The sequence below is a fragment of the Athene cunicularia genome, assembly GCF_003259725.1.
Source record: "Athene cunicularia isolate RWA chromosome 5 unlocalized genomic scaffold, athCun1 chr5_part1, whole genome shotgun sequence".
Lineage (NCBI taxonomy): Eukaryota > Metazoa > Chordata > Aves > Strigiformes > Strigidae > Athene > Athene cunicularia.
This window is the reverse complement of record NW_020799101.1, coordinates 40,543,545-40,555,990: the sequence shown is the minus strand read 5'-3', so window position 1 is coordinate 40,555,990 and position 12,446 is coordinate 40,543,545. Positions and strand designations below refer to the sequence as shown.

General features: G+C 40.2%; 1 protein-coding gene across 2 annotated transcripts in view; it reads right to left on the bottom strand.

Annotated features, from left to right (window-relative positions):
* SPTBN5 (spectrin beta, non-erythrocytic 5) overlaps positions 1-12,446 on the bottom strand; it is a 90,033-nt gene that overhangs the window by 30,704 nt on the left and 46,883 nt on the right. For both annotated transcript variants that reach the window (XM_026849776.1, XM_026849777.1), the window contains exons 30-36: positions 12,191-12,295; positions 11,040-11,225; positions 6,756-6,911; positions 5,935-6,126; positions 5,206-5,301; positions 2,423-2,541; positions 1,687-1,801 (exon numbers count right to left, since the gene is read on the bottom strand). In XM_026849776.1, the coding sequence (XP_026705577.1) occupies positions 1,687-1,801; positions 2,423-2,541; positions 5,206-5,301; positions 5,935-6,126; positions 6,756-6,911; positions 11,040-11,225; positions 12,191-12,295 (969 nt within the window). The remainder of the gene's footprint in view (positions 1-1,686; positions 1,802-2,422; positions 2,542-5,205; positions 5,302-5,934; positions 6,127-6,755; positions 6,912-11,039; positions 11,226-12,190; positions 12,296-12,446) is intronic.

Here is a 12,446-nt window from a genome sequence, read left to right as displayed (position 1 = left end):
CCTTGTCTGCACTCCTTACAGAGATGGAACAAGTATTCACAACTCTTTGAACAGTTGCAATCCTACTTAAGGTGCTTCTAGCTCTTCACATATAAAATAAAGACAGGAATGCTTCCCTGCATTTCTCAGTCTTTCTTTTCCCTTTTCTCCATATACCAAAACCAGCCAAGTATTTCCCATTAAATTGCGGCACAGAAATTTTCAAGTGCATTTTATGAAAATATGGGAAAAAAAAATTGACCCTTAGAATCCTATCAGGAACAAAATCCCGTACAATGAAGAAATACATTCATAAAAGTTGTTATAAATTTTAAATGAACAGCCTTGTAACCTTAAGTATTGCACTATCTATCTGCCTACTGACTTACAGTGTAACTAATAGCATGAGTTATGTGGATAACATAATGAGTTTTTATATAGCCTTTTTCTTTTATTAATCTCAAAATGATGATACAGGATAGGCGTGTTAACGTCAATTTTCTGAATTAATAAGATTTTTATGCCAGTTTTCAAGGTTGTCTATTTAATATGTCTGCATTGCACAGCAGGAGAGGTGCAAGCTAGTGTAGAATGAACTAGCTTTGAATATGGAACACTGGAAGTTGCTATATTCAAGCTAAGTAGATAATCCAGAAAAAACTCTATGGTAGCTCAGATAACTGGCTTTTGGTATTCAGAACTGACTTGGCTCAGCACTGTCTGAGGGAGATGTACACTCGTGTCAGTAACACAGCAAAAAATAGACACCAGTCCCTTAGCTTCTTAGATTTGTATCCTGCTTACTGCATCTTGCTGTGTTACTTTCTTGTGGAATGATTTACTACACCACATGGTGATGCCTACAAATGTAAAGATGCTGCAGCATCTTGTCTAATTCTTCTTACAGTTGGTGGAAAGAAGGAGTCACTGCTGGAGCATGATTTCTCTCATCCTCAAATCATCTAAAATAGGTCAGATGCACTGAGCTCTAGAAGTACCTGCTTCTTTCTACTGACTGTGGAAGAAACCATGGATGACTACTTTGGATATAGCAACTAGTCACCTAATGCTAAAAGTACTACTTAATAGGCAATACCATTTGACTAGAGACCATTAATTAAAAAGAGAATCACAGAATAATTTAGGTTGGAAGAGACCTCTGAACATCATCTAGCCCAACCCCTGCCTAAAGCAGGGCCCCCTTAGATCAGATTGCTCTGGGTCTGTTCTAGTTGGGATTTTAATGTTTTCAAAGGCAGTGAATCCACAGTCTCTCTGAGTAACCTGTTTTAGTGTGTGATCACTTTCATAATTTTTTTTCACTTTACACTTATTTGGAACTTTTCTCATTGCAACTTGTACGCAATGACTCTCACCATTTCACCATGAACCTCAAGAAGAGTTTAGTTTCATTTTCTCTGTAACCTCTCATTAGGTAAAGATAGCATTCCCTTTTACTGCAGACTCAAATCTGTAATTTTTCACAATACATTTCAAATGTACCTTTCTAACTGTGAATGCCTTGGAGTGTTTAATACAAGGTGTTTAATGACATTTCAGCCTTTCCACAAACTGGATACACAGACAAATATCAAAGGTAACCATTGGATACACAGTATGTCTCTAGCAATCTGCATGCCCTGGTTTATCACTGTTGGCAAAGTAGAACATTTTCCCTTTTGAATTAAACAAAATCTGACAACTCACCTTCTCAGTAATTCTCCCTGTGATGTCATCAATTTCTCTGATTAAGGCATGAATCTCTAGGGCTCCCTCTAACTTCTTCCTATATGCATTGAGGTTACCATGGAAACTGTTCCACCTTTTATGGAAAAGAGTATTTTAGAGATGTATTTCAGAGATGAGTATTTCCACAACTGAGTTTCATGATGCTCAGATTTCTGAACTCCCTTATATATTGATCACCATTTCCCCACAATAGGTGACACATCACAGAGATAGAGCATTAGCCTGACAACACTATCTGGTTATATTTACCCCAAGTTTTCAGGATGGCATGGGGGTTAAAAGCTAAAAAGTACTGATTGAGTTTCCTTGAACTCTCAGTACCTTCACAATCCCTATCTTCATGCTTTTGGTTCTTAGCTAGTGGTCTGTGAAGTAGAAAAAAAACAATATTCACTTCACCAGGACAACTATGGGAACAGATAGAAGTGTCTTAGTTTCATGGATCTAGAGTGTAAAGTGCTGTGAAACAGCGTATTTGCCTCCAAGGCTAGGAACATGACTTTGGCTGTGCTGGATTAGAAATCCTTCCGGCTAACTGCACTGAGAGTCTTGAAAGGCAACTCCAGTGTCTGATGTTTGGTAGTCATGATATTGAAGAAAATACACGTTGCAATTCTTCTATTCATCCCAGCCCAAACACCTAATCTTCCCTTCTTGGTTTTGCTTTACACAGAAGCTTTAAAAGCACACTCACTTCTCATTGAGCTGCTTCCGGCGCTCATATATTGTCTTTGTTTCTTCCTTGTTCTGTCTTTCCAGTTTCATGGCCAGGGCATTGATAGTCCTGATGTGAGCATCGTCCACTGTTGTCTCCTGTAAAGTGAGAAAAAGAATAAAATCTAAATGCTTGTAACTGAGTTTTCCCCTGAGATATGAAAACCAATAATAACAGCAAGAGTTTTACCTCACTACCAAAAATTTCAGTAAAGGCAAGAAAGAACATAATGACTATAGATACAATGATCCAGTTCTAGACAAGGACCCTCAGAGCTTCACTTCTAAGTCAAGCATTCCAGCAGGGGCTCATTAGTCGAAGAAACTTTGGTGCAGTTGCTGGTTACATAGGTAGCTGCTGTGGAACAGCTGGTGTGTGGCAGATTGTTCCTCTGTCAAACAGGATGTGACTAGGCCTACTTGCTGTTTTTTCTAGATAGGCTTCTGTCCAGAAGTGCCTTCTGTACTGTGGACAACAGGCTTAGAATCCATACAGCCTTGAGAAACCCAGACAACCCATGCCATTGTGTTTTCTTCTAAAGAAACATCACTGCATTTTAAAAGGGACGCTAAGCCTTTGAGGCAGCTTGCTTCCTGCATACATACCATAGAAAGGATAATATTTGCACATTGCACATATAATCTGGACTACAGCGGAATAATTGTTCTCTTTGAGCATGATGAATGGCCAACAGTGAACACTGCTCCAAGATTCAAAAATATTCTTTATTTTTCTAAGACCAGTAAATCATAAGCTTAGGAGGGAGACATTAATCACTGGTGTAGTGGAAGCACAGCTGCAAGATTCCAGCACACTGTTAATAGAAGTATTGACTCCATTTGTATTTTATTTATGATACATTCATACCAATGTGCATTCTTCCATATGTGCTTTACTATTATACACAGCCATAAAGTAAACAAGAGAAACCAGTAGACAGCCAGATTTTCTTCAGAAACCCTGCAGTCCTCTCTCCTGGGAAATAATAGCAACACAATGTGACAGAATAGGAGTAGAAAATCTGGCAGCCATCAATGCAGCATGATGCATTGATCATGATCACGCCCTGATCTCAGATTTCTCTAGTGGGGAAACCTAGACTGGATGAATGTAAACACTGTGCCAGGACCAGCCTGCTTCTGTTTATATCACACTATGGAGTACTGTACAACTAAGCATCAGTTGTGAGGGTATCATTGTCCCAGCCTTTTTCTGCAGGAGTCATGTTCAGAGTGGTAAAGGAGCAGTGGCTACAAGCTGATAGCATCTAAGACCAAGAGCTTCCTGTGGCCCACAAAATCTATCTTAGTTTATGGAAAGGCTTTCCTATTCAGTCTTATGCTGACTGGGACACTGGGTTGTTTCTGCCTCTTTCAACATCTGTCTTTTGGCTGGTACAACCTGTATCAGTGTCCTTGCTCCATCTCTTAGCTCACAGCTCAGCTGGTAAGGATCGAAGTGCCAATGAAGGTCTCCTCACTTCACTAATTCCCTGGTGCTGAAGTTTGTTTCGCTCTCTACCCAAATCCAGTATTAATGCAGTATCACAGGAAATTCTGCTGGGCTCTGGAAAGGGGAACTCAGGGTTTTCTCACAGGCTGTACTGTTACTTTGCATAGAAGAGGATTGTCTCCTCCTGCTCTAGGAAATACAATTAGAAGATGGGAGCTGCCATAACAGGAATTGGCAACAAGATAACAGGCAAACAAAGGATAAACAATATTGGGAGAGAATATTAGAGTAAACCCCACTCACAAAGTCCTAGTACACCTCTTTCCAGACCTTGCCCCCAGCTTCCAGACTAGCAAATCAGCACAGCAATCTTTCCTGTGTGACACCCATATCTGTTAGTCCACATCTATAGCAGCTCATACAAACAGAGAGAACAAGAGGCTGCTTCAGATGCATTCCCTTGCTGTACGGCCCTTGGTGGGAGCGCTCTCGGTGGGAGCTGAAGCACATCACAAGGAGGGCCTTGTTGTGGCAGGGCCTGTTTCCCAGCATTCACAAGGTTTGGTGCCTACATTAGCACATCTCACTGGGGGCAAGAGAGGCAGCTGGTGTGACTCAGCACCATAAAAGAGGGTCAGAGATCTCAGCACAGAAAGGTGAACTGTGCAGCTGTCTTGTCACATGGCTGCTATCCAAAGTGTAAACCATTGCTCTATTTTACTAAATGTCTGATTATTAACCTTATGATTCATGACTAACAATGTGTGCTGTATAAACAAAGGCCCCCAAATATATATGCTTCATTTAGATGAAGGAATATGAGAAACTTGACTATTCTTCAGGGGGAGGGGAAAGGAGAAATTAAGGAGGGAAATGGAGAAAGCAGTAATTTTTTTTTTTTTACAGGCTTGTTCATGGCAAGTCTATAAGACTTTCATTCAAACCAATATGGCTGAAACCACCATTTTTGATCCACTTTTGGATGGAACTCTCTGTGACTTTGCAGACTGCATAAACCAAACTGTAATCTGCTCAAATTCAGGCTCACAGAGCCAGCTTTCCAGTCATGTATCACAATCCAAAATTTTAGGTTGTGTCATGAGTACCTGACAGCTCTGTTTAGACATCAAAGCAGAAGGCACAATGAAGGAAAATTCTATCTTTTTAATGACTTATGCTTCTTACTCCCTTCATCTTTCACCTCTTCAGGATACTGGAACTGTATTTGCCACCTGGGTATACTGCTGGGCTGAAAAATTAAACTGCAGCTTCCAGCCACACAAGGAATATGCATGGAAAACACGTCTTACCCCTGATGTTGCTCCACGGAACTCATTCAGCTTTTTAATGAGCTGCAGGCAGTGTTCATAGTCATTTCCCACATCACCTATGTTAATCATGACTTCCTGGGGAAATAAGCAGGAGACAGGCAAAATATTCATGCTAAGAATACAAGAACACAGCATGTCACAATGCTTATGCTGATGCAGTAATTTCGGTGATGTGTCTGACCTACAGCTTTGGAAGTAGTCTCTTTTGATCTTCAGATAATTGACATTTAGTCCCAACTCCCTCTCCAATCTATTACTGATTATGGAAGCAACCTCTGAATGAAAACTTAGTAGATCAAGTGACTCTTCCTTCACTCTTACAAAGAAAAACTTTCAGATCTGATATACAATGAGAATAAGTGCCAGTTGCCAAATGCTTCAAGTTTCTTCCATTCTAGTTTGCTTTCATTTCTCTGTCTTGATAGAGACACATGGGATGACACCAATAATCACAATCTCTTTATGTGCTCATTTTACATGAGAACATGTGCTAATATTGTCAAACTGATTCTGGCTTGGAAACACTCCAGAAAATTTTTAGAATTTTTTGAATCTTTCCTTCCATATTGTTTGTAGAACATGCCATGATTCTTCCAGTCAAAAGCCACTAAAGAAAATATCCTGGAAGATGACACATTTATCAGAAGTTCACTGCTGAATAGCAAGTCTCTAGGGTACTGCTTGGGTTAAATACTAGCATCCATTTACCTTCTCCCTGATCCAGGCTTCCACCTGGTCCACCTTCTGAAGTAATTCCAGGAAGTCCCGGCTGTCCTCCAGCATCTTTCCACGGGCAGCCACAGCTCTCTTCAACTTCTCCCAACGCTCCTGAAGCATGCGGACTTCACGACGGATCTCTCCTGATTTTGGGTGGCCTTTTGATAACAGGGCTTCTCCTTTCTTCACATTCAAAAGTAGTAATTAGAAATGAAGGTTGACACTAATTTTTAATGAGATTACCATGTTACATGTCCTTTCTAGAAGGTCTCTTTCACTTTCCTAACCTGGACTATACAATAAATTACTAATACGAATTCTTATCACTCAAATGATACTGCTCAGCTAGGAAGCTTTTAAGTCTGGAGAGAATCAAGAACATTAGGATTTGAATATTTCCCTGCCAAGAATGACATTCATGGAGCAGAAGGACCAAGAGAGGTATTACAGATGATTGTGCCCTTCAGCTAAGTGATTCACCCAGTTTCAACAAGAATGTTCACAAATTAGGCATGAAATCCTATTTACCTTTTGTAGGAGCAATCACCCCAGGCAAGGATGAAGTCAGTGATATCTTCCTATTCAGGCAATAAGGAAAGATGGAACTTTCCTGGATAGAGCAATTAACAAATCTCTCTCTTGTAAATTAACTGCATTACATTTCCATAGCATAGCAACTGGGTTCTTGTCAAACAAGTAGGATGATTGATATAGAAGTGGTGACCAAGCTACCCTTCCTTTTCATTCCATTTATCTGTCCTTTGGATAATCAGCAATAATCTGTAAAAACACTAGTAGAGTGAGAGAGTTACCTTATTAACAGCTGTGATGATTTCTTCATTTGCTAGAATCTCTGCCTCAAAGACCTGATGTTTCTGCAGCAGCTTCATTTTGTCCTGCAGATTGCTGGGGTCTTGTATGGAAGGATCCTCTAGCTTCTGCATGCGCTCACTGATCCAGTCTACTGCCTGCAGCAGTGTGAGGTGTCAGAGTTAGCACGACATGCCGTCCTGGGGCCTCCTCCCAAGACATGTCACTGGTTTATGTAACTGCCTATGCCTGGGCTAGGCAGATTGAGCTGGGAGCTAACAGCCAAGGTGGCTCTCCAGTTTCTGAGCTATTCTACTTGACAGGAAATAAAAGCAGGTAGGAATGAATTTTTATCTCACCACAAGAATAATTAAAATTACCTTGAATACCCCAAATTTTATCACAAGACATAAAGAGATTATACAGTTTTCTAGATTGGATACAGAGAATCCTTGAGCAGATATGGAACCTTGACATGGTAGACATATTTAAAATGAGATTGTGACAACAGAGCCTTGGATTTAGGGTTCTGAATTTAATCTCCTATCTCTGTCATTGACCTACTTGTAAAATGGGTTAAGATTCTTAAGAATTCTGTGTCTCACCTATAAAACAGCACTAACATTTCCTGATCTCAGCAATATTGTGACACCTAAATGGAAAATGGAAAATGCAAAGCAAATAATGCCTTACTGATGGGGCAAGTACTAGTCAGGTTATCTGAAAGCAAATACAACTATTTGCTTTCACACTTCATAAAATTAAAAATGGTCTAGTCAGGAACATCAGATTCAGACAAGTTGGTGAACCATGAGGACTAACAAAGCAAGGGTTATATGTTTCTCTCAGGAAATTAGTTTTTAGGGGATTGAAATGTATGTAGAATAAAATGGACAATAGGATAGTGAGTTTTTCAGTTTTCTTTAAAGTCTGCTAAACTCAGTCTGTTAGCCCTCAGTGCTGAAGGAAATATTTTCTATCCATCAAAACATGGAGAACTGAACACTTGACATGTGTTGTAACTGATCCTGTTGTCCTCAGACCACTGAAGAAACGCAGTGTTTTGACAACACAAGAACAGCAAGTTGAAGGCAGCTTTATCAGTTTCAAAGGATCTTGGCTGTCCTTGTGGGACTCTGCTACATGCACACAAGACTTGACAACTGGAGGATTTTCTCAGTTAATTAATGATTTGAAGTGTTGTTTCAGCTGCTGAAATTCTATAAACAATAACAGAAATATCGTTCACTAGTAGCAGGCTCTCCAGAAACTGTTCCCCTCCAAAGCACAGTTAGAGACTCAAACAGGAGCCTTATATCACAGTTGCCCAGGACAGCACACTGTTGTCTGCTGTTTTCATTTCCTGACACCCTCCTCACGAGCTAGGGCCTTCTCCCATTACCCAGCCACACATTAATGCTTTAACGTCACCTAACTGACTTCTCATTTGTATAGGAGAGGCTCATCCATGGAGTTAGGATGAGGAACAAATGAATTCCCTGGATATAGTCACTTAAAGGGTGATTTCTCTCCTACTCTTTAAAAATAAGCAGTAACTTAAAGACAGACCAAACAAAGTAATTTAAAAAAAAAAAAATCACATCTTCACTCTTAGCAGCTTGGTTTATTTTAAGGCTTACTTAGGATGGCTCTAGAGAGTAAGAGATCCTTCTGGCCCCATGTCCACATTCAGATGTGAAGCAAGGCTGATCTGTTGTCTCAACATCTTTCTATGGAAAGACAGTTGTCTGGACAGGCCTTTTCATTTTATTGAAGACAACAGAGAGTCTAGTGTTATGCTCAGTGTAGGCATACGGGGCCATCTTATTTCTATGGGACTCATAAAAAACATGGGCACTATCGATTTAGAAACTTATATTTTCAAAATATCAGTTACTGTAACCTCAACAAAACAAAAAATTTTTGCAAATTACACTGATTTTTAATAACATATATATAAAAGGGATGTGCCTGTTCTAGACATTTAGAGATAACAACTAATTCTCTCACTCCTCTGAGATAAAGAAGTGGGTTTTATTCTCTTGTACAGAGCGTGAAGGGGAAAGGAAGTTAAATGATACTAGTACGATGAGCAAGTTTCAGAGTCAGCAGTAAAACTCAGAGCAAGCTTTAGACATCAGAAATTTCAACTCTAAGATCTTTCCTCTGCAATAAAATAAATACACATATTTCTAAGTGGTAACTTGTTCATTTGCCTTCCATGTTAACACTGAGGTACAGACTTTGTGACAATAGGGTAGTCTAAGTCTGCCTCACTTCTTCAGGACTAGAAAAGCTATTTTGTGTCCTATTTTATGAGCTGCATATGATCTCCTGAGTTAGTTGCTGTGGGTTTTGCACAGAAAAAAAATCCCATGTTGTGAAAAGGGTACAAACTGCAGCAGCTAGCCTTCTAAGAGACCACATGATGTTAAGTTTTCTATTCAACATCAGTAATCAAACTGTGTTGTCTTTGTACTGTTGTGTGCAGCTCTCTGTGTAATTACTTCTATAGACTGACTAGGAGACTTTTAATAATGACTGTAATCACTATTTTCTGCTGACACAAAAAGTTCTGTTTGATCAATAGAAATAACTCAAGATGATTGCAGGAGAATTTTTCAGGGGAGTGGGACCTGAGCTATGGGACATATTCTCCTAATAAGTAAGAATAAGCAATGACCTCATTGATTTCACAGCTAGACTCAGAAGTCATCTCTGCAATTTAACATCCCTTTGGGGACTATTCTCATATATGAACTTGTACACACCCAGAACATCATTAAAATCACATTAAATATTCCATTCTATTCAGCAAAGAGGAAGAGAGACATTACTGTAAGATTTTTTTTGAAAATTCTTTGGTGGCATGCACATTCTACAGCAGCAGGCACTGAATTTAGATTGGTGAGGTAAATGAATAGGTTGTTTGAGAGGGAAAACTCCCTGTAGAACTGGCTGAATTTATGGGGAGGAAGTGGATGAGAAAAGGGAAATGCTCCACACTATACAGGGCCAGATCCTCTGCTATAAGTGTGTGATTCAGAATGAAGGGGGACTCCAGCCCAAACACTGATTTGACAGTTACAAGGATATGGGAAGAAATGGAGAACAATTCCTACCTAATGGGTTGATTGTATCTCTAGGAGGGCATTGACAGTTTCTCTACCAGAGAGGGTGTTTGTAGTTCTGTGACTTTTCCATCAGAGGTACACTGTTCTTTTGAAAATATTAGCAATGTGCAATGCACCATCCACTCCAACTGCCCTCTGCTAGCCCACAAGGTGGAGTAGCCATTACTGGTGGACTGGTTTGTGTGATAAGAAAGGTATAGCCAAATAATACAAGTTAATATTTGGCAGTGTAAATAATTCCTGATTAAGTTCATTTTAAAAAACTAGCATGCACTCTGTCTCTTTAGTGTAGCCAAAGAAGAGGGTATTTAAACGTCTGATTATTTTATCAGGGAGTAGGGTGGGAGGAGAAATAAATTTGGTTGTCAGCAGCAGCTATGTTACAGGCATTCATTCTCCTTTGGTGACAATCATAATTTGACCCATGTCTGGACATGTCTTTTTCATGGGCTGGGAGGAGACAACCACCTGTGGTTTTCCTTTAAGCCATGGAGGATGTTCCATGGGATGCAGCATCAGCAGGAGTGCATACCAGACCAGTAAGAGTGTTTGCAAATGTCCCTCTGGACTTGCATGCTGTTGTTTATACACCGGATGCTAGCACATTATTCAGTCACACACATTGTGCTGCCCTTTGAAAGACTGACCTAGTATGTCTTTCCAACAGTAGTGCCAGGAGCTGAGCTCACAGGACTAAGACCAGAACAGGAGACAGGAGCTAACACATTCTGCAAAGACCAGTCTACAGTAGCTGAAGAGCTATGCTAAGTTACAGCACTGTTCTGAAGGCCTTCAGTGAACACCCACAAGCAAAGCTTGGCACCCTTGTCATAATGCTTTCCACTCTGTATTCATTCTGATTTAAAATATCTTTTCTTTCCTACCAAAGGAAACATAAGGTAGTAGCTGGCAGTCTTCCTTTCATTAGTTTTATTTTAACAGAGCTCCTGATGTGTAAAGCAGCTGTAATGGGCACAATGCTACAACAGTGGTATAGTAACAGCACTGAAGCACGCCTGTTGCATGACTGTGGCAGGAGTTGCCATACCGGAGTAGATTATCAATGCACCTAATCTCTGGCAAGGGTGAACACTTCATCCGACAGGCATCTCCTCTGCCTTCCATCCCCATCCTAGTCTAAAACACTCTTACCTCTTCCAAGTTCTGGTAGAAAAGTGCCAGAAGAAGGGCGGTCTGCAGCTTCTCTCTCCTACTCTGGGATAGATCCTTGATCTGCTGCTTCCTCTCGTGAATGGAGTTCAGTTTCTGCTGGATCTTTAGCCCTTCCAGTCCACCAATCTTTTCTAGCCTGCTTGCCTGTTCTTGAAGAGACATCATCTGAGGAGGCAACAAATATGAAATTACTTTTATGGTGTGAAAGAAACAAAATCCAGGCTCCTTTCCATACCTAAAAGATCCTCCTTTTTTCTGGAATGAACCAAGAATAGCAGGGACAAGGTAACCAGCATTCTCCCCACCCTCATCCTGTACTGTTACATTGATGATGTCCTTGTCATTGGTCTCTGGCTACTCAAATGAATTAAAGCTGTAGCTTCAGAAGTCCCTATGCCACTGATCATCCAGCACAAGGAATAATGGAGTAAGCCTGACACCCATGAGTGCTCAGGTTTTATTGCTTTGTGGAAATCAGGTGTTGGAAGGTAGCTCTCAACATGAGCAATCAGTCTGGCAGGGAGCTGACACAGGCTCTGGGAGCTCATTCCTTCTGAGGAACCCAGGCACAGCCCCAGGTTTGAGTTTAGCCCTAGCCTGGATGAATTCCAGCAGTGGCCACCAGCCAGGCAGATTCCTTTACACACAGGTGAGCAATTCAGCATCTATTCCAAAGGTGCAAAGAGCCTAGACAATTTGGTACAGACACTGCATACCAAATGTATATTTAAATAATTAGACAAGTCATTCCCTCTGACCTACTGTATTTTACTTGCTGTAAAAGCTACTGGGGTTTTTTTATGAAAAAGGAAGAAACTTCTGATATCCATAACATACAATATGGCCTGCTTGAAATACTTCCTCTAGTGAGTCCCACTATTCAACTTACTAAGCAGTTTTCCTGTCTATTGCAAGACAATACAGGCAGGACTCGGGCATGGAGCATTTAACACTTGTTCTCCACTGCACTGCCTCTTATTTCACTAAGCTTCCCCATTTTCTTTTTGGTTCAAGCATATCAGGCATATCACACCTGTCAGCAATTTAATGTGTTGCCATATTAAAAGAAATTTTAAAAATAATCATTCTAGCTCATGTGTTGATAGAATATTAGTTGTCAATTTTTGTACCTTCTCATCCTGTGATGCCAGAAGCTTTTCGAAAGCCTCATGTTTCCTTATCAGTTGTTCTACTTCATCTACAGAGCTTCCGAGGTCACTGCTTTTCAAATAAATCTATAAAAAAAAAAAAGTTAAATATTTTTCTCAGTGGATTAGGTATCACATAAATCTGATTCATAAATGTGAGAAGAGGTATTAATTCTGCAGCTGAGAGTATACTTGAGAGGAAAAAAGGAAACAAGAGGAAACTGAAATTGGAAATTAA